The 26487-nt window shown below is 44.3% G+C and overlaps 1 protein-coding gene across 2 annotated transcripts in view; it reads left to right on the forward strand.

The window, feature by feature from the left end:
- LOC130368770 (neuronal acetylcholine receptor subunit alpha-3-like) overlaps nucleotides 1-25604 on the forward strand; it is a 42544-nt gene extending 16940 nt beyond the window's left edge. For both annotated transcript variants that reach the window (XM_056572962.1, XM_056572961.1), the window contains 3 exons: nucleotides 15300-15409; nucleotides 20747-21752; nucleotides 25101-25604. In XM_056572962.1, the coding sequence (XP_056428937.1) occupies nucleotides 15300-15409; nucleotides 20747-21752; nucleotides 25101-25223 (1239 nt within the window). In that variant the 3' untranslated portion in view covers nucleotides 25224-25604. The remainder of the gene's footprint in view (nucleotides 1-15299; nucleotides 15410-20746; nucleotides 21753-25100) is intronic.
- The last annotated feature ends 883 nt before the right edge of the window (nucleotides 25605-26487 follow it).

Here is a 26487-nt window from a genome sequence, read left to right on the forward strand (position 1 = left end):
GACACTCCCTGTTTTGTCTGTGATGATAAGGAGGAGGCTATTGGAAAGTGGTCTGTACAGCATTACAGCAAGAGGTAACACCAGTATATAGAAAACGCAATACCAGCTCAGCCCTCCCTTTCCTTTCCAAACATGCCCCTATAGAGTCTGGAGATATAAATTGTATCTATGTCCATGAGGCCTGCTGCAGAGTATATCCCTAAATGCTGTTAAAACAGCTAAGGCAAGATGGCGTCCCCCATAGTGATATACTAAAAAATAACTACACATTATATTCAGAAAATAGAAACAGTAGAAATATAAATGTTTCAATATCTGGATCTTACAAAAAAAAAAAAATAATAATAATCTAGGCAACACATTCACTTTAAGAGGGATGCAGATCACATTGTCCTGCTGGAAGTATACTTTCAGCAGGATAGGTGCCCAGCTCCAGGCACTGAATCCTATCTACTCCATTCTCCACTGCTAAAGCGTATGGTTTTCAGAATTGCTATGGACTTGCATTGTAATACACTTCCCATGCAAGTCTATGGTACTTAAGGCAATTCCATATACTGCTCGCTTTAGCAGTGGAAAATGAAATTGATGGGATATATTGCTTGGAGCCGGGCACTTAGGTGAAATGAGAAGTACCCTTGATAGAACCCACTGCCATGAGGGAATACCGTTGCCATGAAGGGTATACCTGGTCTTTAACAATGTTTATGCAAGTGTTATGTGTCAAGGCAACATCTACAGAAATGCCAGAATCCAAGGTTTCCCAGCAGAACATTACCCAGAGCATCACACTGCCTGCCCCTGTGAGTTCTTTTGGCTGTGGACAATGGTCAGTATGGGAACTCTGAGCAGTTTGCAGCTATATACCCCATACACAACAAGCATTCATCCACTCTGTGTCCTGATACCGTTCTATCATATCCAGTATTATTTCCTTCAGTAGTTTGTGCTACAGCAGCTCTTCTAGGATTGGACCCCACAGGCTAGCCTTAAATTCCGACACCCTTCAATGAGGCTTAGGCACGTATGACACTGTTGCCGGGTCACTGGTTATCCTTCCTTTTGACCATTGTTTGAAGGTATTAACCACTCTATACCAGAAATCCCCACAAGATTTGCTATTTTGAGAATACTATGGATCTAGCTTTCACAGTCTGACCCTTGTCAAATTCAATCAGATCTTTGTTTGTCCATTTTTTCTACTTCCAACACATGAACTTCTAGATATGACCATTCACTTACTGTCTAACATCCCACCTCTTCACAGATGCCATAACATGATAATGAATGTTACATACTTCCCGCTGTTAAAGGGGTACTCTGCCCCTAGACATCTTAAGGATAAGATGTCTGATCGCGGGGGTCCCGCCACTGGGGATCCCCGCAATCTCTTTGCTGCACCCGGCATTCGTTTAGAGCGTCGGGTGCAGTGCCAGAGACTCGTGATGTCACAGCCACGCCCCGCTCATGATGTCACGGCCATGCCCCTTCAATGCAAGTCTATGGGAGGGGGCGTGATGGGGGCATGGCCGTGACATCACAAGTCTCCACCCCGCATCGCCAGTCATCCAGCACAGAGCGAAGTTCGCTCAGTGCACTGGATGTCTGGGGTGAAAAAGCCGAGATCCAATGGATAGGGGATAAGGTGTCTAGGGGCAGAGTACCCCTTTAATATCATAGCTGATCAGTAAATCCATCAGATGTCATTTCTGATATTGACTCACAGAATACTATATTATTGGGGGCTGCAGATTACAACAAGCACTCTTGTGTTATGGTCAAGTGGCTCAAAGGCTTAAAAATAAAACCCATTAAATTTACCAACTCAGGCTATGTTCAGATGGAGGAACCACCGTGCGGAATTCCGCAGGAAATTCAGATGAAATTTATTGTACATTCACTTCAGTGGGATTCTGCTGTCCCATTCACACAGCGCAATTTCTGTGGCATTTCATTGTGGAAATTCTGCAAAAATTATAAGACCAGTCTTATATTTTGCATAATTCTATGGCGATATACCATTGAAGTCAATGGGGCTTAAAATTTGGCAGAATTCTTGGAACACAGAAATTCCCCCGCGATCCCGGCCAAATTCCACAACTGCGCAATTCCGTACAGCAAGCTTTGCTGAAAGAAATTTCACCTTGTTAATATAGACTAAGGGAGTGGTTTTCTTAATATTCTGAACAAAAATGTGCAAAAAGGAAGCCCAATTAAGTGCTTCCCTGACTTTTTGCACCTTCCTCAGAAAAAGTAGTACAACCAAGAGGAATTGTAAAACATGTCACATTTATTACATGGAGCACCAATTTTTTTTGTACAAAGTATTGCTGTAATGTATACCAGGCTTGAGGTAGCAAAAGGAAGAGGAAGGTGTTGGAACAAATATATTACATCTAGATGGGTCATTTTGATACATTTTGTGCTGTCTGTGCCATTTTTACCTTCCTATTTTACCTGCCATATTGTTCAAGAGATTTATCAACATTGGGGGAGATTTATCAAAACCTGTGCAAAGGAAAAGTTGCCCATAGCAACCAATCAGATCGCTGCTTTCATTTTGCACAGGCACTTTTAAAAATTAAAGAAGTCAATCTGATTGGTTGCTATGGGCAACGGGGCAATTTTTCCTCTGCACAGGTTTTGATAAATCTCCCCCAATGTTAATGTGGTGTCCCAGTACAGGACCTGGTCCTGTCCCTGTCTAAAGTCCCCTCAGCCAGAGTCCCTTCATTCCCATAGAGCTCTCCTGCAGGGCTTACCCCTGGTCGCCTCATATAACGTGTATATTGTTTAATATATATAAAGATAATATAAATGTATAGGACCTTTCCCAGGTCACGTGATGTACAGTTGTAATGTACTTTTGTTCAAGGACCTTCCAGGGTCATGTGATGTACCCAGAGTTCACTGGGTTCAGGACTTACAGCTTTGCTGACCAATGAGCTTTGTCCAGCCCCTTATTATATAAAGGGCTGTAGTCAATCAATTATCTCTCTTAGTTCCGGACTATCAAGCAAGCACAGACATCTCAGCAGAAATCTCAATTCAGCTAGGCCCAAAACCTAAGAACCTGCAGCCACTAAACTGTGAGTTACCAAGGTCAATCTACCAAATCCTAGGTGACTTCTACCAGCTAGAATATTTTAATTAGTAGCACAGTGGCCTGCATCAAAGCTCATTGCTTCAAAGTCCCAGCATAACCTGTGAGGAGCCTACATTCCGGTTATCTCTTAAGAGACTGTTATGTGTGAAGACTGTTGCATAAAATCTTCAAGTAAAGTTATTCAGTTTATTCATAAAGTCTGCTGTGGACATTCCGTTATTTTCCCTACCGTTTCTGGGACGGTTGGCAGTAGGACCATTAACACTAAGGAAACCGCACCCTGGCGTCATGACATCTAAGGGTTAATACCACCAGACCCTGCATTTACATCACTGCAACACCCCAGGCACCACAACTCTCCTGGTTCACCACATTAATAAATCTCTTGAACAATATGGCAGCACATAGGTACAATAAGAAGTTTAGGACTTCCACGTGCCACCCTCTCTGTACATTGCACAAGGTCTTGCTATTACGGACATCTCTTGTGGCTACTGGACAACTGAGTTTTTTGTTTTTGTTTTATGAGTACAGTGATCCCTCAACTTACAATGGCCTCAACATACAATAGTTTCAACATACAATGGTCTTTTCTGGACCATCGTAACTTGAAACCAGACTCAACATACAATGCTACGGACAGTCCAGATCTGTGAAAACTGTCAATAGCTGGAAGTGACCAATCAGAATGGGCAGTCACTGGTAAAACACCTGTATTATTGAAGTGTATGCACTGACTGGTGTCTGGTAGCGCCCCCTACAGTACAGGGAGGTACTACATGTTGTCACGATGCCGGCTGGCAGGTAGTGGATCCTCTGTGCCAGAGAGGGATTGGCGTGGACCGTGCTAGTGGATCGGTTCTAAGTCACTACTGGTTTTCACCAGAGCCCGCCGCAAAGCGGGATGGTCTTGCTGCGGCGGTAGTGACCAGGTCGTATCCACTAGCAACGGCTCAACCTCTCTGACTGCTGAAGATAGGCGCGGTACAAGGGAGTAGACAGAAACAAGGTCGGACGTAGCAGAAGGTCGGGGCAGGCAGCAAGGATCGTAGTCGGGGGCAACGGCAGGAGGTCTGGAACACAGGCTAGGAACACACAAGGAAACGCTTTCACTGGCACAATGGCAACAAGATCCGGCGAGGGAGTGAAGGGGAAGTGAAGTATAAATAGGGAGTGCACAGGTGAACACACTAATTGGAACCACTGCGCCAATCAGCGGCGCAGTGGCCCTTTAAATCGCAGAGACCCGGCGCGCGCGCGCCCTAGGGAGCGGGGCCGCGCGCGCCGGGACAGGACAGACGGAGAGCGAGTCAGGTACGGGAGCCGGGGTGCGCATCGCGAGCGGGCGCTACCCGCATCGCGAATCGCATCCCGGCTGGAGACGGTATCGCAGCGCACCGGGTCAGTGGAGCTGCCCGGAGCGCTGCGGTAGCGAGAGAGAAGCGAGCGCTCCGGGGAGGAGCGGGGACCCGGAGCGCTCGGCGTAACAGTATCCCCCCCCTTGGGTCTCCCCCTCTTCTTAGAGCCTGAGAACCTGAGGAGCAGACTTTTGTCTAGGATGTTGTCCTCAGGTTCCCAGGATCTCTCTTCAGGTCCACAGCCCTCCCAATCCACCAAAAAGAACTTTTTTCCTCTGATCGTCTTGGAGGCCAGTATCTCTTTCACCGAGAAGACGTCAGAAGAACCGGAGACAGGAGTGGGAGAAACTAACTTGGGAGAGAAACGGTTGATGATGAGTGGTTTAAGAAGAGAGACATGAAAGGCATTAGGAATACGGAGAGAAGGAGGAAGAAGAAGTTTGTAAGAGACAGGATTAATTTGGCACAAGACTTTGAAAGGACCAAGATAGCGTGGACCCAGTTTGTAACTGGGGACACGAAAGCGGACATATTTAGCGGAGAGCCATACCTTGTCTCCGGGAGCAAAAATGGGGGGAGCTCTTCTTTTCTTATCGGCAAACTTTTTCATGCGAGATGAAGCCTGTAAAAGAGAATCTTGGGTCTCTTTCCATATGATGGAAAGATCACGGGTCACTTCATCTACAGCGGGCAAACCAGAGGGCAAGGGAGTAGGGAGGGGGGGAAGAGGGTGACGGCCGTACACCACGAAAAATGGGGATTTGGAGGAAGATTCAGAGACTCTAAAGTTATACGAGAATTCGGCCCATGGTAGAAGATCTGCCCAATCATCCTGGCGGGAGGAAACAAAATGTCGTAAATAATCACCCAAGACCTGGTTAATTCTTTCCACTAGTCCATTGGATTGAGGATGATATGCAGAAGAAAAGTTTAATTTAATCTTGAGTTGTTTACAGAGAGCCCTCCAGAATTTTGACACGAATTGGACGCCTCTATCCGAGACTATCTGTGTGGGCAACCCGTGAAGACGAAAAATGTGTACAAAAAATTGTTTAGCCAACTGAGGCGCTGAAGGAAGACCAGGAAGAGGGATGAAATGTGCCATCTTGGAGAATCGATCAACGACCACCCAAACAACAGTGTTGCCACGGGATCGGGGTAGGTCTGTAATAAAATCCATACCAATCAGAGACCAAGGCTGTTCGGGGACAGGCAGAGGATGAAGAAAACCAGCGGGCTTCTGGCGAGGAGTCTTATCCCGGGCACAGACAGTGCAGGCTCGCACAAAGTCCACGACATCCGTCTCCAGAGTCGGCCACCAATAGAAGCGAGAGATGAGTTGCACAGATTTCTTGATGCCTACATGACCTGCGAGATGGGAGGAGTGACCCCATTTGAGGATTCCGAGGCGTTGGCGTGGAGAGACGAAGGTCTTTCCTGGAGGAGTTTGCCTGATGGAGGCTGGAGAAGTGGAAATCAGGCAGTCAGGAGGAATGATGTGTTGCGGAGAGAGTTCAACTTCCGAGGCATCCGAGGAACGAGAGAGAGCATCGGCCCTAATGTTCTTATCGGCAGGCCGAAAGTGAATTTCAAAATTAAATCGGGCAAAGAACAGAGACCACCTGGCCTGGCGAGGATTCAGCCGTTGGGCAGACTGGAGATAGGAGAGGTTCTTGTGATCGGTGTAAATAATAACTGGAAATCTTGATCCCTCCAGCAGATGCCTCCATTCCTCAAGTGCTAATTTAATGGCTAGAAGCTCTCGATCCCCGATGGAGTAGTTTCTCTCCGCCGGAGAGAAGGTCCTAGAAAAAAAACCACAAGTAACAGCATGCCCGGAAGAATTTTTTTGTAGAAGGACCGCTCCAGCTCCTACAGAGGAGGCATCAACCTCCAATAGGAAGGGTTTAGAAGGGTCAGGTCTGGAGAGCACGGGAGCCGAAGAAAAGGCAGACTTGAGCCGTTTAAAGGCGTCTTCCGCTTGAGGAGGCCAAGACTTGGGATTGGCATTTTTTTTGGTTAAAGCCACGATAGGAGCCACAACGGTAGAAAAATGTGGAATAAATTGCCTGTAATAATTGGCGAACCCCAAAAAACGTTGGATAGCACGGAGTCCGGAGGGGCGTGGCCAATCTAAGACGGCAGAGAGTTTGTCTGGATCCATTTGTAGTCCCTGGCCAGAGACCAAGTATCCTAGGAAAGGAAGAGATTGGCATTCAAACAGACATTTCTCTATCTTGGCATAAAGTTGATTGTCACGAAGTCTCTGAAGAACCATACGGACATGCTGGCGGTGTTCTTCTAGATTGGCAGAAAAAATCAGGATATCGTCCAGATATACAACAACACAGGAGTATAAGAGATCACGAAAAATTTCATTAACAAAGTCTTGGAAGACGGCAGGGGCGTTGCACAGGCCAAAGGGCATGACCAGATACTCAAAGTGTCCATCTCTAGTGTTAAATGCCGTTTTCCATTCATCCCCCTCTCTGATGCGGATGAGATTATAAGCACCTCTTAAGTCCAGTTTAGTAAAGATGTGGGCACCTTGGAGGCGATCAAAGAGTTCAGAGATGAGGGGTAGGGGGTAGCGGTTCTTTACCGTGATTTTATTAAGACCGCGGTAGTCAATGCAAGGACGTAGAGAGCCATCTTTTTTGGACACAAAGAAAAATCCGGCTCCGGCAGGAGAGGAGGATTTACGGATAAAGCCTTTTTTTAAATTTTCCTGGATGTACTCCGACATAGCAAGAGTCTCTGGGGCGGACAGAGGATAGATTCTGCCCCGGGGTGGAGTAGTGCCCGGGAGGAGGTCAATAGGACAATCATAAGGCCTGTGAGGAGGTAGAGTCTCAGCTTGTTTTTTGCAAAAAACATCCGCAAAGTCCATATAGGCCTTAGGGAGACCGGTTACAGGGGGAACCACAGAGTCACGGCAAGGGGTACTGGGAACCGGCTTTAGGCAGTCCTTGAAACAAGAGGGCCCCCAACTCTTGATCTCCCCAGTGGACCAATCCAGGGTTGGGGAATGGAGTTGAAGCCAGGGTAGTCCAAGGAGGATTTCGGAAGTGCAATTGGGGAGGACCAAAAATTCAATCTTCTCGTGATGAGGTCCGATGCACATTAGAAGGGGCTCCGTGCGGAAACGTATGGTACAATCCAATCTTTCATTGTTTACACAATTGATGTAGAGGGGTCTGGCGAGACTGGTCACTGGGATGTTGAACCTGTTGACGAGAGAGGCCAAAATAAAATTTCCTGCAGATCCGGAATCCAAGAAGGCCATAGTAGAGAAGGATAAGGCAGAGGCAGATATCCGCACAGGCACAGTAAGACGTGGAGAAGCAGAGTAGACATCAAGGACTGTCTCACCTTTGTGCGGAGTCAGCGTACGTCTTTCCAGGCGGGGAGGACGGATAGGACAATCCTTCAGGAAGTGTTCGGTACTGGCACAGTACAGGCAGAGATTCTCCATGCGGCGTCGTGTCCTCTCTTGAGGTGTCAGGCGAGACCGGTCGACCTGCATAGCCTCCACGGCGGGAGGCACAGGAACGGATTGCAGGGGACCAGAGGAGAGAGGAGCCGGGGAGAAAAAACGCCTTGTGCGAACAAAGTCCATATCCTGGCGGAGCTCCTGACGCCTTTCGGAAAAACGCATGTCAATGCGAGTGGCAAGATGGATGAGTTCATGTAGGTTAGCAGGGATTTCTCGTGCGGCCAGAACATCTTTAATGTTGCTGGATAGGCCTTTTTTAAAGGTCGCGCAGAGGGCCTCATTATTCCAGGATAATTCTGAAGCAAGAGTACGGAATTGTACGGCGTACTCGCCAACGGAAGAATTACCCTGGACCAGGTTCAACAGGGCAGTCTCAGCAGAAGAGGCTCGGGCAGGTTCCTCAAAGACACTTCGAATTTCCGAGAAGAAGGAGTGTATAGAGGCAGTGACGGGGTCATTGCGGTCCCAGAGCGGTGTGGCCCATGACAGAGCTTTTCCAGACAGAAGGCTGACTACGAAAGCCACCTTAGACCTTTCAGTAGGAAACTGGTCCGACATCATCTCCAAGTGCAGGGAACATTGGGAAAGAAAGCCACGGCAGAATTTAGAGTCCCCATCAAATTTATCCGGCAAGGATAGTCGTAGACCAGAAGCGGCCACTCGCTGCGGAGGAGGTGCAGGAGCAGGCGGAGGAGATGATTGCTGAAGCTGTGGTAGTAGCTGCTGTAGCATCACGGTCAGTTGAGACAGCTGTTGGCCTTGTTGCGCTATCTGTTGTGACTGCTGGGCGACCACCGTGGTGAGGTCGGCGACAACTGGCAGAGGAACTTCAGCGGGATCCATGGCCGGATCTACTGTCACGATGCCGGCTGGCAGATAGTGGATCCTCTGTGCCAGAGAGGGATTGGCGTGGACCGTGCTAGTGGATCGGTTCTAAGTCACTACTGGTTTTCACCAGAGCCCGCCGCAAAGCGGGATGGTCTTGCTGCGGCGGTAGTGACCAGGTCGTATCCACTAGCAACGGCTCAACCTCTCTGACTGCTGAAGATAGGCGCGGTACAAGGGAGTAGACAGAAGCAAGGTCGGACGTAGCAGAAGGTCGGGGCAGGCAGCAAGGATCGTAGTCGGGGGCAACGGCAGGAGGTCTGGAACACAGGCTAGGAACACACAAGGAAACGCTTTCACTGGCACAATGGCAACAAGATCCGGCGAGGGAGTGAAGGGGAAGTGAAGTATAAATAGGGAGTGCACAGGTGAACACACTAATTGGAACCACTGCGCCAATCAGCGGCGCAGTGGCCCTTTAAATCGCAGAGACCCGGCGCGCGCGCCCTAGGGAGCGGGGCCGCGCGCGCCGGGACAGGACAGACGGAGAGCGAGTCAGGTACGGGAGCCGGGGTGCGCATCGCGAGCGGGCGCTACCCGCATCGCGAATCGCATCCCGGCTGGAGACGGTATCGCAGCGCACCGGGTCAGTGGAGCTGCCCGGAGCGCTGCGGTAGCGAGAGAGAAGCGAGCGCTCCGGGGAGGAGCGGGGACCCGGAGCGCTCGGCGTAACACATGTTCTGTACTCTTTACCTGTATTACTGAAGTGTATGCACTGACTGGTGTCTGGTAGCGCCCCCTACAGTACAGGGAGGTATTACATGTTCTGTACTCTTTACCTGTATTACTAAAGTGTATGCACTGACTGGTGTCTGGTAGCACCCCCTACAGTACAGGGAGGTATTACATGTTCTGTACTCTTTACCTGTACCTGTACCTTTGGACACCAGATAAGGGCAACTCCATGTTACTTTTTTAGTACATTGCCTGTACTGTACAGGACCCCGAAAAAGCTCCTGTCCTCTACATAGACCAGTGTTTCCCAAGCAGGGTGCCCCCAGCTGTTGCAAAACTACAACTCCCAGCATGCCCGGACAGCCTTTGGCTGTCCGGGCATGCTGGGAGTTGTAGTTTTGCAACAGCTGGAGGCTCCCTGCTTGGGAAACACTGACATAGACAGTGATTACAGCTCCTAACAGATCTTTCTTACTTTTATATGTAAGGATTTGCTTTATCTATATTAGGTATCTACTTATTTTTCTTTAATTCTCACTTTCCCTATTTTTGGATGACATTTTGGGGCTTTAGAACCAATTACCAGATTTCCATAGAGTTCTGGTCTCAACATACAATAGTTTCAACATACAATGGTCATCCCAGAACCAATTAATATTGTAACTTGAGGGACCACTGTACTGTTATATTATATACATGATATTTTTCCTGCTTTCTGAGTTGCGCAGGTACAGATTATAGAGAATACACACTAGTAATATATTTTCACAATAACATTCTTCTTGTGTGTTCCTTTACAAAATGTTATCCTGTAGTACAAAGCAATGAAGGAGACTTTACAACATTTGGTACATGATATCATTCTCAATGTTACTTGTCTTGTAATAAGAGTAATAACATTGATGTGCTCAGAAAAGGAGTCAGAAATATTTTCATTACTGAATAATGTCAAATGTAATTTCAAATACATGTATCAGAAACTTTATATTTAATGAAAGAAAAAGATCTTTCAGCATCTTTCATTTCTAGAATGTCAAGTTGATTTCCGATACAGCGGAGCTGCTGTGGGGTCCTGGGTCTAGGCAGTGCTAGATCTCCCTCTACAGGACAAAGCAGAGAATACATGATCCATTTTCTTTCATTAGGTGCCACAAGGCTCTACTTGTATGGCAATATTCTTCAGTGATCCTACTGGTAATTATTATGATGATTGGACTATGTGGACAGTCCCTCTATAACACTGATAACATAAGAATGCTTATATACAATGCATTCACAAAGTCTTCAGGCGCTTTCACTTTTTCATATGTTGTTACGTTGCAGCCTCCCCCAATCAATCTGCAGTCATATGCAATATTCAATGAGAATATGAAAAGAAAAAATGTTTTAATCTATTTTGTAAGAAAAACGTAAAGGGGTAATCCACCCCTAGACATTTTATCCCCCATCCAAAGAATAGGGGATAAGATGTCTGATTGCGGGGGTCCCGCCGATGGGGACCCCCCGCGATCTCCCTGCAGCACCCGGCATTTGTTGTAGCAGTATTTGTATTAGTGCAAAGTAGATACAGTTGTGCTGAGCACCGCTGGTATAGCATAACAGAAGTCCCCTCTTGTGCCGTACTCTGGTCAGACCTCAAACACGGTTCACACTAGACTTGGGGTGGTGCTATCCATAGTGCACATAACGCATTGCACGGCCGTGACGTCACGAGCCTCCGCTCCGCATTGCCAGTCATCCGGCACGGAGCAAAGTTCGCTCCATGCACCGGATGTCTGGGGTACCGCAGCCAAGATCACGGGGGTTGGGGAGAAGATGTCTAGGGGCAGAGTACCCCCTTTAAATCTTGCATTGACATAAGTATTCAGACCCTAGGCCACTCGAGGACATTTACAGAGTTGTCCTAAAGCCATTCGTGTGTTGTCCTGCCTGTGTGCTTAGGGTCATTGTCTTGTTTTTTGCTGAAAAAGAATGCTGAGTTGCATCCAAAGAACACCATACCTACTGTGAAGCATGGAGGTGGAAACATCATGCTTTGGGGCTGTTTTTCTACTAAGGGACCAGGATGACTGAACCGTGTAAAGGAAAGAATGAATGGGGCCATGTATCATGAGATTTTGAGTGAAAACCTCCTTCCATCAGCAAGGGCATTGAAGATGAAACATGGCTATGTCTTCCAGCATGACAATGATCTCAAACACACCGCCCGGGCAACGAAGGAGTGACTTCGTAAGAAGCATTTCAAGGTCCTGGAGCCAGTCTCCAGGTCTCAACCCCATAGAAAACCTTTGGAGGGAGTTGAAAGTCCATGTTACCCAGCGACAGCCCCAAAACATCACTGCTCTAGAGGAGATCTGCATGGAGGAATGGGCCAAAATACCAGCAACAGTGTGTGAAAACCTTGTGAAGACTTACAGGAAACATTTGACCTCTGTCATTGCTAGTGTTGAGCGGCATAGGCCATATTCGAATTCGCGAATAATCGCGAATATATGGACGAATATTCGTCATATATTCGCATATTCGTTATATTCTCGTTTATTTTCGCATATGCGAAACTTCGCGTATGCGAAAATTAACATGTGAATATTAGCATATACAAAATTAGCATACGCGAAAATTCGCATATGCTAATTTTCGCATATGCGAATTTTCGCACGCCAGTCTCACACAGTAGTATTACAGCCTTCTTTACACCACACAAGCTGGAAGCAGAGAGGGGTGATCACTGTGATGTGTACTGTGAAGAATAAGAAAACAAAAAAAAAACGAATATTCGTAATTACGAATATATAGCGCTATATTCGCGAAATTCGCGAATTCGCGAATATGCGATATTCGCGAATAATATTCCAATTGCGAATATTGCAACACTAGTCATTGCCAACAAAGGGTATATAACAAAGTATTGAGATTAACTTTTGTTATTGACCAAATACTTATTTTCCACCATAATTAGCAAATAAATTCTTTAAAAATCAGACAATGTGATTTTATGTATTTTTTTTCTCATTCTGTCTCTCATAGTTGAAGTATACCTATGATAAAAATTACAGGCCTCTCTCATCTTTTTAAGTGGGAGAACTTGCACAATTGGTGGCAGACTAAATAGTTTTTTGCCCCACTGTATGATGGCTTCTTTTTTGCGCCACCAATTCTACTTTGTAATGACATTAGTCATTTTACCCAAAAATTTACAGTGAAACAAAAAATATATATATGTGTGGGACAAAATAGAAAAAAAATGCAATTTTGTTACTTTTTGACCATTTCTACGCAGTGCATTTTTCAGAACAAATGACACCTTCTCTTTATTCTGTAGGTCCATACTGTTAAAATGATGCCCTACTTATATCGGTTTGATTTTGTCGTACTTCTGGTAAAAATCATAACAACATGCACGAAAATTAATACATTCAAAAATGTCCTCTTCTGACCCCTATAACTTTTTATTATTCCGCATATGGGGATGTTTGAGGGCTAATTTTTTGCACCGTGATCTGAAGTTTTTATCGATACCATTTTTGTTTTGATCTGACTTTTTGCTGTTTTTTTTTTTCATTTTATTATGGTATAAAACGTGAGCTAAAATATGCTATTTTGGACTTTGAAATTTTTTGACATGTACGCCATTGACCGCGCGGTTTAATTAACATTATCATTTTATAGTTAGGACATTTACGCACGCATATTTACATTGTAAAAATGATCCCCCCCCCCACAGAAGTTTCAAAATTGCAATTTCACGATTAATATTTTTTGGGTTGCACTGTATGTACTTTTTATGGTAAAATAAAAGATGTCATTACAAAGTACTATTGGTCGTGCTAACAATAAGCCCTCATATGGGTCGGTGCATTTAAAAATAAATGAGTTATGGCTTTTAAAATGAGAAAAGGAAAAAGGCGAAAACAGAAAAATATAAATTGTCTGTGTCCTTATAGTGGTACTTTGCCCCTAGTCTTCTTATCCCCTATCCAAAGGATAGGGGATAAGATGTCTGATTGCAGGGGTCCCGCCGCTGGGGACCCCCACAATCTTGGCTGCGGCACCCCAGACAGCCGAAGCACGGAGCAAAGTTTGCTCCATGCCGGATCACTGGTGATGCGGGGCGGAGGCTTGTGATGTCAGGCCATGCCCCACAATGTAAGTCTATGGGAAGGGCGCGTTTGACGGTCATCACGCCCCCTCCCATAGACTTGCATTGAGGGGCGTGACCGTAATGTCACGAGCCTACGGCGCTGCAGCTGACGCTCTAAACGAATGCCGGGTGCAGCAGGGATATTGCGGGGGTCCCCAGAGACGGAGTACCTTTTCAGGGATTTAATACAATGTGCACAATGCAATAAAATAAATGTCTGCAAATGTGTCCACAGCCTTAATACCCCTAGGTGCAAATGAACGTGCATGCACATCATAGAGAGGGGAATCCCCACATTCCAACCTTCATGTTTGTCACAGAAATCACAAGGGCTTTTAACTTTGTATTTATAGGGAACCCTTAACCATGAAAATGCTGTCCAATCTATCGGCATCATGTTGCATTGCAGGAGATGTTGAGCAGATTAATATATAATATTGTATAAAAAAAATTAAATATAACTTGTAAGTTATTGATTAAAATTCCAGCTCATTTTATTCTTAGGAGTCCAGTGGGCAGTCTCACTCAATATTGAGCATGCATGCATTGTTGTCATTGATTAAGACCGCCCTCTGGACTCCTAAAACAGAAGGGGCAGGGATTTCAATCAATAAGTTACATGTTATGCTGAATCTTTTGACATGATAGGTTTCCTTTAATGAAAGAAAATACCTGTGGTGAGGGGTGTGATGAAAGGAAGGGCAGATGCTATTAACCGTTGGTATTTGTGACGCCAGGGCATGGTTATCCTCTACCGCACCCAAGTTATGGCGTGGGGCAAATAATCACTCCAATTCAAGGTTACCGAACAAGGGCAGCTTTAAAGAGGCAGACAGATGTTAAAGTCTTTACAGCTCAGTTAGGCCCAAGGAGATGACCAGTGACTTTAGGAGAATTGCGGGATCGCTGGGACTTGTAGTGGACTTGAACTCAATTATGCAGTCTCACGCTGACTTTAGACTTGACTATGCTGACTAGACTTCTCCCCTGTATTTAGGCTTACCAGGCTTTGACTTTCACCTGAAGGGGATTCCCAGTTGGTGGAAGCGTGTGGTTAGGCCTTGGTCTCCCTCAGGAAACCAGACACTCTCAGGTCTTGACTGTACTGCTCCTCAGCATGCATAGAACTGGACTGACTAGGCTAACTCCTCCCTGCTATATAAGGGAGCAATTTGGAGGGGTCCTATAGGTCACACACAAGTCACCTGGTCACTGACACCTTCCCTGGTTACACAGGTTTAGTAACAACATTTAAAGGCACATTAATATATAATATTAATATTATATATGAGTATAGTACATTAACACTTTATATTACAGAAGGAATGATGAGAGTCCTGAGGAGTGTGAAGGCCAGGGGACGGGGACTGAGTCCACCTGATAGGACCAACAGTGTACAGAAGGTTCACTTCTGTACTGGGCCACCACATACCTATTTACTGTGAACAATAAAATGATGATATTTATAGACATAATAACAATAATCTTTTTAAAAGATTACATACACAACAATAGTTTGTTTTTTATAGACAGGGTCAGGGCAAGATACTTTGGTGCCTTGGGCAGATACGACAAATAGCCCCCTCCCACAAAGATTCTGTATAACAAGTGGCTTCATAGTGTTTTATATTTTTACAGATATGGAGCGATTACAAGCTGAAATGGGATCCAAAACAGTACGGAGGAATTGAATTTATTCGAATTCCGTCTGCACAGATCTGGAGGCCAGACATAGTTCTCTATAACAAGTAATCTCTATCTGTCTTTACACATTACACTTCAGTGGTTTTCTATTTGATTAATATACAAAACCCAGTCTATGCATATTCCTGAAAAGGTGGGAAAAAAAGTACTGTTTAGATATAAAAATACAATAGAATACCGTATTTACATGTAAAGCATTAAAGGTATGTGTCCTCAATTATTGCAGTCTACTCTTAAGACATCTGAATGGTATCCTACTAGAGTTGCCCATTAAATGCCTCCCAATTCACCGTACAATAGCCAGATTTTGAAAACTGTAGCAAGAAGTGAAGTCTATAGTGCGATGTATAGAAATGTGGCTATTGATTCAGCAATACTAAATGGGTTGATTTAGCTGTCAATCTCTGACTGGTAGGAACTTGACATCCTTACATCACTTTACCTAGTCGACCAGACGAATTTTTGTGGTTGCAAAAGTGTTTAAAGGGGTACTCCCGTGGGAAATTATTATTATTATTTTTTTTTTTTTAATCACCTGGTGCCAGAAAGTTAAACAGATTTGTAAATCACTTCTATTAAAAAATCTTAATCCTTCCAGTACTTTTTAGGGGCTGTATACCAAGGAGAAATCCAAAAAAGAAATGCATTTCCTCTGATATCGTGACCACAGTGCTCTCTGCTGACCTCTGCTGTCCATTTTAGGAACTGTCCAAAGCAGCATGGGGATTTGCTATGGTGATTTTCTCCTGCTCTGGACAGTTCCTAAAATGGACAGCAGAGCAGAGGTCAGCAGAGAGCACTGGGGTCATGACATCAGGGGAAATGCATTTCTTTTATGGATTTCTCTTTAGTATACAGCCCCTAAAAAGTACTGGAAGGATTAAGATTTTTTAATAGAAGTGATTTACAAATCTGTTTAACTTTCTGGCACCAGTAGATTTAAAAAAAAAAAAAAAAGTTTTCCACGGGAGTACCCCTTTAACCCCTTAAGGACCAAGGACGTACCGGTACGTCCTTGGTCCTGCTCTTCCGATATAACGCGGGGTTACACAGTAACCCCGCGTCATATCATGGCGGGCCCGGCGTCATAGTGAAGCCGGGACCCGCCTCTAATAGCGCGCAGCGCCAATCGCGGCGCCGCGCGCTATTAACCCTTTAGCCGCGCGCTCAAAGCTGAGCCGCGCGGCTAAAAGTGAAAGTGAAAGTTCCCGGCTAGCTCAGTCGAGCTGTTCGGGATAGCCGCGGCTAATCGCGGCATCCCGAACAGCTGACAGGACAGCGGGAGGGCCCCTTCCTGCCTCCTCGCTGTCCGATCGCCGAATGACTGCTCAGTGCCTGAGATCCAGGCATAAGCAGTCATGCGGCAGAATCGTTGATCACTGGTTTCTTATGAGAAACCAGTGATCAACATAGAAGATCAGTGTGTGCAGTGTTATAGGTCCCTATGGGACCTATAACACTGCACAAAAAAAGTGAAAAAAAAAAGTGAATAAAGATCATTTAACTCCTCCCCTATTAAAAGTTTGAATCACCCCCCTTTTCCAATAAAAAAAAAACACAGTGTAAATAAAAATAAAAATAAACATATGTGGTATCACCGCGTGCGGAAATGTCCGAATTATAAAAATATATCATTAATTAAACCGCTCGGTCAATGGCATGCGCGCAAAAAAATTCCAAAGTCCAAAATAGTGCATTTTTGGTCACTTTTTATATCATTTAAAAATGAATAAAAAGTGATCAATAAGTCCTATCAATGCAAAAATGGTACCGTTAAAAACTTCAGATCACGGCGCAAAAAATGAGCCCTCATACCGCCCCATACACGGAAAAATAAAAAAGTTATAGGGGTCAGAAGATAACAATTTTAAACGTATTAATTTTCCTGCATGTAGTTATGATTTTTTCCAGAAGTCCGACAAAATCAAACCTATATAAGTAGGGTATCATTTTAATCGTATGGACCTACAGAATACATATCAGGTGTCATTTTTACCGAAAAATGTACTACGTAGAAACGGAAGCCCCCAAAAGTTACAAAACAGCGTTTTTTTTTCAATTTTGTCGCACAATGATTTTTTTTCCCGCTTCACCATAGATTTTTGGGCAAAATGACTGACGTCATTACAAAGTAGAATTGGTGGCGCAAAAAATAAGCCATCATATGGATTTTTAGGTGTAAATTTGAAAGAGTTATGATTTTTTAAAGGCAAGGAGCAAAAAACGAAAATGCAAAAACGGAAAAACCTCCGGTCCTTAAGGGGTTAAGGGTGTATTCAGATGTACAGAATCCTGTTTGATGATGCTGATTTTATGCTGCTGATTTTAATGCAAACTAAAATGCTGAACACAGCTTCAAATGTGCAGCATTAAATATGGTTTACAGTACATGTGAATAAACCCTAAAGGGGATTCTGAAGACAAGAAAATGAAAATAAACTAAAAACAGAAAGTTATAGACTCATATAGGGAGATTTATCAAAACCTGTCCAGAGTAAAAGTTGCTGAGTTGCCCATAGCAACCAATCAGATCGCTTCTTTCATTTTTGAAAAGGGCTCTGAAAAATGAAAGAAGCGATCTGATTGGTTGCTATGGGCAACTCTGCAACTTTTCCTCTGGACAGGTTTTGATAAATCTCCCCCATAAAGTACATCTATTAAAAACAAAGAAACAACTGCAGCACTTATTAGCCGCCGAAGTCATATAATTTCAATCTGTCACATTGCTGCACCTTTGTCTGTGGTGGGAACTGTCTAGAGCAGTGATCCCCAACCTGCGGACCTCCAGATGTTGCAAAACTACAATTCCCAGCATGTCCAGACAGCCAACGGCTGTCCGGGCATGCTGGGAGTTGTAGTTTTGCAACATCTGGAGGTCCGCAGGTTGAGGACCACTGCTCTAGAGCAGCATGAAGCCCCTAAAGCCCTGCTCTGGACTGTTCCTGACACAAACAGAGCTAAAACTAACCAAGATGAAAGCTACACGTATAAATTATGATATATATATATATCAATACATAAACACAACATCTGTTTTGAATGGTCACATACACTGTGGGTTGCAAGAATTTGAGATGCACCCAGATTGGCTTTGTGATTCATAGTCGTGTTTTGGCTCAGTGGCTGTGATTCGCTGAGCTACAGAATAACAGCACCAACAGATGGAGACGTGTATTGTTAATGCTAAGCATTTTTCTTAGCATTTTAAGCATTTTTCTTAGCATTTTCTTAATATATATATATATATAGCAAGGGAAGCAGCACTCAAAAAAATCAGTAATGTGGTGCACGCAAAACCGAACCCCGGTGAATGGTCCATATGTAAATATAAATTAGGAGAAATCCGCAGCACACAAATTGATGAAAGTGCAAAAAAAATGAAATTTATTCCATATCTTGGTGAAAGTTACAGCGATGTTTCAACCAGCTCTCCTGCTTGAGAAAGACCAGGAGAGCTGGTTGAAACGTCGCTGTAACTTTCACCAAGATATGGAATAAATTTCATTTTTTTTGCACTTTCATCAATTTGTGTGCTGCGGATTTCTCCTAATTTATATTTATATATATATATATATATATATATATATATATATATATATATATGCTCAATATTGTGTATATATATATATATATATATATATATATATACAGTGATCCCTCAACATGCAATGGTAATTCATTCCAAATGAACCATCGTTCGTTGAAACCATTGTATGTTGAGGGATCCATGCAATGTTAAGTATAGGAAGTTATACTCACCTCTCCCCGCCGCTCCGGACCGTCACCGCTGCCCTGGATGTCGCCCTCCATCGCTGTTGCCGTGTCCCCGGGGTGTTCCCGCCGCTCTGGACCATCTCTGCTGCCTGGGATCGTCGCTATTCATCGACATCATAACGTCGCTGTGCACCCTGCTCCTATTGGATGATGGGATGGCGTGCGCGGCGACGTGATGATGATGAAGGAGAGCGACGGCGATGCAGGGGATCCTGAAGAGGACGGTCCGGAGCGCCGGGGACAGGTGAGTGATCATCACCGGACCACTTGGGGCACCTTAAACAGCTATCCGGCGGCAGCTGAAGCAGTCTGCACTACCGAATAGCCGTTTATGCAATGGCCCCGACATAAAAAAGCATCGTATGTTGATGCTGCCTTCAACATGCAATGGCCTCATATGTTGAAATTATTGTATGTCGGGGCCATCGTAGGTTGGTGGGTCACTGTACTCAATAGTGAATGACAATATGTAACTAGTGTTTTATCACCCAATAAAGGGGTACTCCCCTGGAAAACATTTTTTTTAAATCAATTGGTGCCAGAAAGTTAAACAGATTTGTAAATTACTTCTATTTAAAAATCTTAAAGGGGTACTCCGCCCCTAGACATCTCCTATCCAAAGGATAGGGGACAAGATGTCTGATCGTGGGGGTCCCACTGCTGGGAATCCCCATGACCTCTCCTCCAGCACCCCCTGTCATCTGCTGCACGGAGCAAACTTTGCTCCATGCCTGATGAAGGGCGATACAGGGGATGGAGCCCTGCCCCCTTGTGTCGCCATGGCCCCACCCCCTCAATGCAAATCTATGGGAGGGGGTGTGGCGGCCATCATGCCCACTCCCATAGACCTGTATTGAGGGGACGGGCCGTGATGTCATGAGGGGGAGGGACCATGACGTCACGATATTCCAGCCCCTATATCACCCGTCATCAGGCATGGAGCGAAGTTCGCTACGTGCAACAGATGACAGGGGGTGCTGCAGGAGAGATCACGGGGATTCCCAGTGGTGGGACCGCCACGATCATACATCTTAGGGATAGGGGATAAGATGTCTAGGGGCAGAGTACCCCTTTAATCCTTCTAGTACTTATCAGTTGCTGTATACTACAGAGGAAGTTCTTTTCTTTTTGAATTTCCTTTTTTGTCTGACCATAGTGCTCTCTGCTGACACCACTGTCCATTTTAGGAACTGTCTGGAGCAGGATAGGTTTGCTATGGGGATTTGCTTCTACTCTGGACAGTTCCTAAAATGGACAGAGGTCTCAGCAGAGAGCACTGTGGTCAGACAGAAAAGAAATTCAAAAGGAAAAGAACTTCCTCTGGAACATTCATCAGCTGATAAGTACTCGAAGAGTTAACATTTTTGTATAGAAATAATTTACAAATCTGTTTAACTTTTTGGCACCAGTTGATTAAAAAAAATGTTTTCCAGTGGAGTACCCATTTAAGTAGAATATAATGTGAGAAGACCATAGTTTTGTATAGCATATGTAGAATACCTTTTTGAACAAAAAAAAGCTAGTTACTGTACATTATGATTCTTGTGTATATATAGTGTATAACATATGACTGGATACAAACAAATCTCTTTATTTTATGGTTTCAGTGCAGTTGGAGTGTTTCAGGTGGATGATAAAGCAAAGGCAATATTAAAACACACCGGAGAAATCACATGGATACCACCAGCTATATTCAAGAGCTCCTGCTGGATAGATGTAACATACTTTCCATTTGACTACCAGAACTGTACCATGAAGTTTGGCTCTTGGACATACGATAAAGCACATATTGATCTGGTTATGATCGGAACAGAGATGAACCTGAAGGAATTCTGGGAGAGCGGTGAGTGGGTCATTATCAGTGCCCCTGGATACAAGCACGAAATTAAATACAACTGCTGTACAGAAATCTACCAGGACATTACATATTCCTTATACATCAGGCGTCTGCCATTGTTCTACACCATTTACATCATCATCCCTTGTCTTCTCATTTCCTGCTTAACAATCTTGGTCTTCTATTTGCCTTCAGATTGTGGGGAAAAGGTGACATTGTGCATGTCTGTCCTTTTATCGCTAACTGTATTTCTCTTGGTTATTACTGAAATTATTCCCTCAACCTCCTTGGTGATTCCTCTGATGGGAGAATATTTACTTTTTACAATGATATTTGTCGCACTTTCTATTGTTATAACGGTTTTTGTCCTGAATGTGCACTACAGAACTCCCAAAACGCACACAATGCCCCAATGGGTCAAGAAAATCTTCTTGGAAAAACTCCCCAAAATAATGTTCATGACCAGACCATCGAAAGAAGACAAATCTGCATCAAAACCTCATCTTATTGGGGACAGCCTCAATATAAGTAGCATCAGCAGTTCTGAGATTAGAAGCTGTAATGACCAGTTCTTCTGCCAGGACAACTCTTGTCCTTGTGGACAAATGAAAAGAATATATACCTCTGACATTGCATGTAACCTTACCCGTGGGTCCAGCTTGGAATCAGTGGACAATGTTCTCTCAAATTCAGTATTATCTTCAGAGATCAAAGAGGCCATTGAAAATGTACATTTTATCGCACAGAACATGAGAATACAAAATGAAGCCAAAGAGGTAAGAGTGAATTTCTGTACATACACATGCATACTTCCTCTACAGATGTAGATACAAATAGACATTAAAGGGTACCTTTCATAAAAAAAAACTTTTTATATATTATAGATTAATGTATGCAGAATAACTTTGCAATAGCATGTTATTAAAAAATATGCTTCTTTCTATTCAATTTTCCACTTTGAAAAAATGACCACTAGGGGTCTCCCTACCAGTCCTTTTTTTAAAATAGATTTCAGACTCATGCAGGAGTCCTAAATCTCAGACTGCATCCGGGACACAGACAAGCTCAACATTGCTCCCTGGCAGTGAGTAGGTGAGTTTGTCTGTGTCCTGGCTGCAGTCTTAAATTTAGGACTCCAGCATGAGTCTGAAATCTATAAAAAAGGACTGGTAGGGAGACCCCTAGTGGTCATTTTTTCAAAGTGGAAAATTTAAAAGAAAGAAGCATATCTTTTAATAAAATGCTATTGGAAAGTTATTCTGCATACGTTAATCTATAATATATAAAAAGTTTTTTTTTGATGAAAGGTACCCTTTAATAGATCATTGTGTTGCTTTGGTCAAACATAAGATTGAGTATGAAAGAAGTATTTTAAATATTTGGACCTTCTCTCTTTCTTCTCCACATACCTTGGGCTTTGTTATGTATGGAATGGGTGGAATTTGGGTTTTGTCATTTCTGTAAAGTGATTTGGTAGTTTATACTATTTCTAATTATTATAAAAAATTTAGGATTTTTATATTTTTGCATTTTGGGTTGATTAAGGAAATAAAAAAAGATTCCAAAAATTGTCTACTGATAAAATTCTCCTTATAGAAACATGCTGCACTTTGACACATGCATAATATTGTCATGTGATCTAGGTTTTCAAGGAAAAAACTTTAGATCCTACCAGCAGATAGCAATACAAATAAACAGTTATACTGTAACTAATAGAGAGTGGTTTCTAGAAGCAGTGTACACTAATGTCTGAGCTATATACCCTATATATAGGGGATAAGTAGAGATTTTTTCAGCACGATTTTTCGTGCTGAAAACGCCCCACTTGGCTTATACTCAAGTGAACTCTCCGCCTGTCAATCCCTTCTCAGTGGTCTTCAACCTGCGGACCTCCAGATGTTGCAAAACTACAACTCCCAGCATGCCCGGACATGCTGGGTGTTGTAGTTTTGAAACCTCAAGGTCCGCAGGTTGAAGACCACTGCGGCCTTCGTCATCATCCAGCCCCCCCCCCCTTTTGTTTTGTACTCACCTCCCCTCATCGGGAAGTTAGGGTGAGCTGGTCTGGGCCATCTAAGCTGCAGGGACCGTTCGGTGGGGAGGATTAGTTGTTCCGGGCTGTCCATTTTCACCGGGAGGCCCTCTTCTCCGCACTTGGGGCCCGGCCCCCCAGAATAGTGACATTGCCTTGAAGACGACGCACAGGGACATTCATGCGCAACGTCCCTGTGCGTCATCGTCAAGGCAACATCACTTGTCCAGGGCAGGCCCGAAGCGCGGAGAAGAGGGCCACCCGGTGAAAATGGACAGCCCGGAATGATTAACCCTCCCCACTGGACGGTTCCTGCAGCATAGATGGCCCGGACCAGCTCACCCTAACTTCCCGCTGAGGGGAGGGGAGTACAAAACAAAAGGGGGGTCTGGATGATGACGAAGGCCGCAGTGGTCTTCAACCTGCGGACCTCCAGAGGTTTCAAAACTACAACTCCCGGCATGCCGGCATGCTGGGAGTTGTAGTTTTGCAACATCTGGAGGTCCGCAGGTTGAAGACCACTGATGAAGGGATTGACAGGCGGTGATGATGAAGGGGGGGGGGGATAATGACGTCTGGATGATTACATGGGGGGATGATGATGAGCTATATACCCTATATATAGGGGATAAGTAGAGATTTTTTCAGCACGATTTTTCGTGCTGAAAACGCCCCACTTGGCTTATACTCAAGTGAACTCTCCGCCTGTCAATCCCTTCTCAGTGGTCTTCAACCTGCGGACCTCCAGATGTTGCAAAACTACAACTCCCAGCATGCCCGGACATGCTGGGTGTTGTAGTTTTGAAACCTCAAGGTCCGCAGGTTGAAGACCACTGCGGCCTTCGTCATCATCCAGCCCCCCCCCCCCCTTTTGTTTTGTACTCACCTCCCCTCATCGGGAAGTTAGGGTGAGCTGGTCTGGGCCATCTAAGCTGCAGGGACCGTTCGGTGGGGAGGATTAGTTGTTCCGGGCTGTCCATTTTCACCGGGAGGCCCTCTTCTCCGCACTTGGGGCCCGGCCCCCCAGAATAGTGACATTGCCTTGAAGACGACGCACAGGGACATTCATGCGCAACGTCCCTCTGCGTCATCGTCAAGGCAACATCACTTGTCCAGGGCAGGCCCGAAGCGCGGAGAAGAGGGCCACCCGGTGAAAATGGACAGCCCGGAATGATTAACCCTCCCCACTGGACGGTTCCTGCAGCATAGATGGCCCGGACCAGCTCACCCTAACTTCCCGCTGAGGGGAGGGGAGTACAAAACAAAAGGGGGGTCTGGATGATGACGAAGGCCGCAGTGGTCTTCAACCTGCGGACCTCCAGAGGTTTCAAAACTACAACTCCCGGCATGCTGGGAGTTGTAGTTTTGCAACATCTGGAGGTCCGCAGGTTGAAGACCACTGATGAAGGGATTGACAGGCGGTGATGATGAAGGGGGGGGGGGATAATGACGTCTGGATGATTACATGGGGGGATGATGTATTTCCCAACCTAGGCTTATAGTCGAGTCAATAACTTTTCCTGGGTTTTTGAGGTAAAATTAGGGGCCTCTGCTTATATGCGGGTCGGCTTATACTCAAGTATATACGGTAGCTATCTTTGAAGATCAACCCTACCTGTTGTAAATGACAGAGTTCAACCACCTTATAGGTGAACATGTCCTGCTCTAAGTCAGTATCTTTTAGGTCTGTATTATGCACATTTTCTTGTTCGTCTATATGGCCATATAAAATATGTGCATATTTAAAAAAATGCAGCATGTGCTATTTTCATCCATTGTGCAGGTGAAATACACCCAATGAAGTCTATGGAGTGGGATTAATATCTGCATGTATCTGTATTTGATCCATATTGCATCCACATTTTATCAGTATTTTCATTTTGAGTGTCATTTTCTGTCTAGAAGACAGCCCTTCAGTATTTACTGTATTAAATACCGGACGGTATACTGATGAAATACTGACGGTGTTTCATCTGAAATATTTCTGCGTTAAGGAAGCATTTCCATACGCTTATGTAAAACCGGCCATAGGAAAGTTAAACTTTACAACACATTGTAGGTAATATTTTTTGCTTCTTCTTCTTATCTTTAGATCCAAAATGACTGGAAATATGTTGCCATGGTGATCGATCGCATCTTCCTCTGGGTGTTTGTACTGATCTGCATCCTGGGCACCACTGGACTGTTTTTGCAACCATTGGTGTTTGGCGTCTGAAGAACTATCACAAATATGACAATAGCCTTTGTGTTTCATGCGTTTAACTGCACATACAGTGAATATGTATACATAAGGCTGCTGGAGAAAAGCAATCTAGCTTCCAATAATGGTAAAAATAGAATGGTAATAAGTTATTGCAATGTGTGATGCCACATGCTACATTGTATTGTGCTTGTTTTGCATGTGCTTTTTGTGCTGGGTTTATACACAGCATAAAGGTTATATTGTAGTTAAAACTGGCGTAAAGGTCTGCACCCAACTCCACAATGAAATTTGGTTGTGGATTTTGGTGCACATTTAGATATATATTGCATTCCGGCTAATAAAATCAACAATTAAAAAAGCAAATGGGAGATTTCCAAATCTGCAGCATGCCTAAAATCTGCGGTGGTTTCTTTTTTCAATAATCGTTTTTACTAGATTTTCAATAAGGAAACACCAACATTGTGATAATTCCTAAAAAGACAGTAGAGCATAATATAATGAAATCTATTGAACTAGGTCTTGCTGGCCTTTTAAGCTCTGGGACTATTGTGCACATAGGCGGTACATAAACTGAGGACCAATGGAAAAATCACCCACGTTAAAGGGGTTTCCCATCTCATAAAGTCAGAAGGGCTGCCCTGCAGTTTCCTACAAAGCTGGGCTGTCAGGCCGGCTGTACTAAGGGAAAATCAGCGTAAGGGCATGATCACTTGGGATACACAGAGTGGGCTAGACAATGCAAAAGACAATGGGGAAATTTATCAAAATCTGTGCAGAGGAAAAGTTGCCCATAGCAACCAATCAGATCGCTTCTTTCATTTTGCACAGGCCTTGTTAAAAATGAAAGAAGCGATCTGATTGGTTGCTATGGGCAACTGGGCAACTTTTCCTCTGCACAGGTTTTGATAAATCTCCCCCAATGACCATAATTTAAAGACCCAGCAGGGTAGTAACTCACGATTAAACCAATCATTTCCCAGATTTTCAAGACTTTCTTTTCTTTAGATATAAATCTTCTTTACAAAGTGGAGCCGAGCTTGTAGCAGACACAGAGCTCAGATCTTCCGTCAGCTCAACACCTTGGATGCGACGGCGTTTCGGGGGTGTGCCCCCTTAGTCATGCGTACCAGGTGTGGAAGGAGGGAGGATTAAATAGAGATACAAGGTAAACACCTGTTCAGATGAGTAAAGCGTTATTTGTAAAAACCGCATGCAATAGTTTTTTTTACAATAACTCACAATTTAAATAGCGTATTATAAGAATGCTTTACAACTA

Source organism: Hyla sarda, chromosome 4 (genome assembly GCF_029499605.1).
Source record: "Hyla sarda isolate aHylSar1 chromosome 4, aHylSar1.hap1, whole genome shotgun sequence".
In the NCBI taxonomy this organism is placed as follows: Eukaryota; Metazoa; Chordata; class Amphibia; order Anura; family Hylidae; genus Hyla; species Hyla sarda.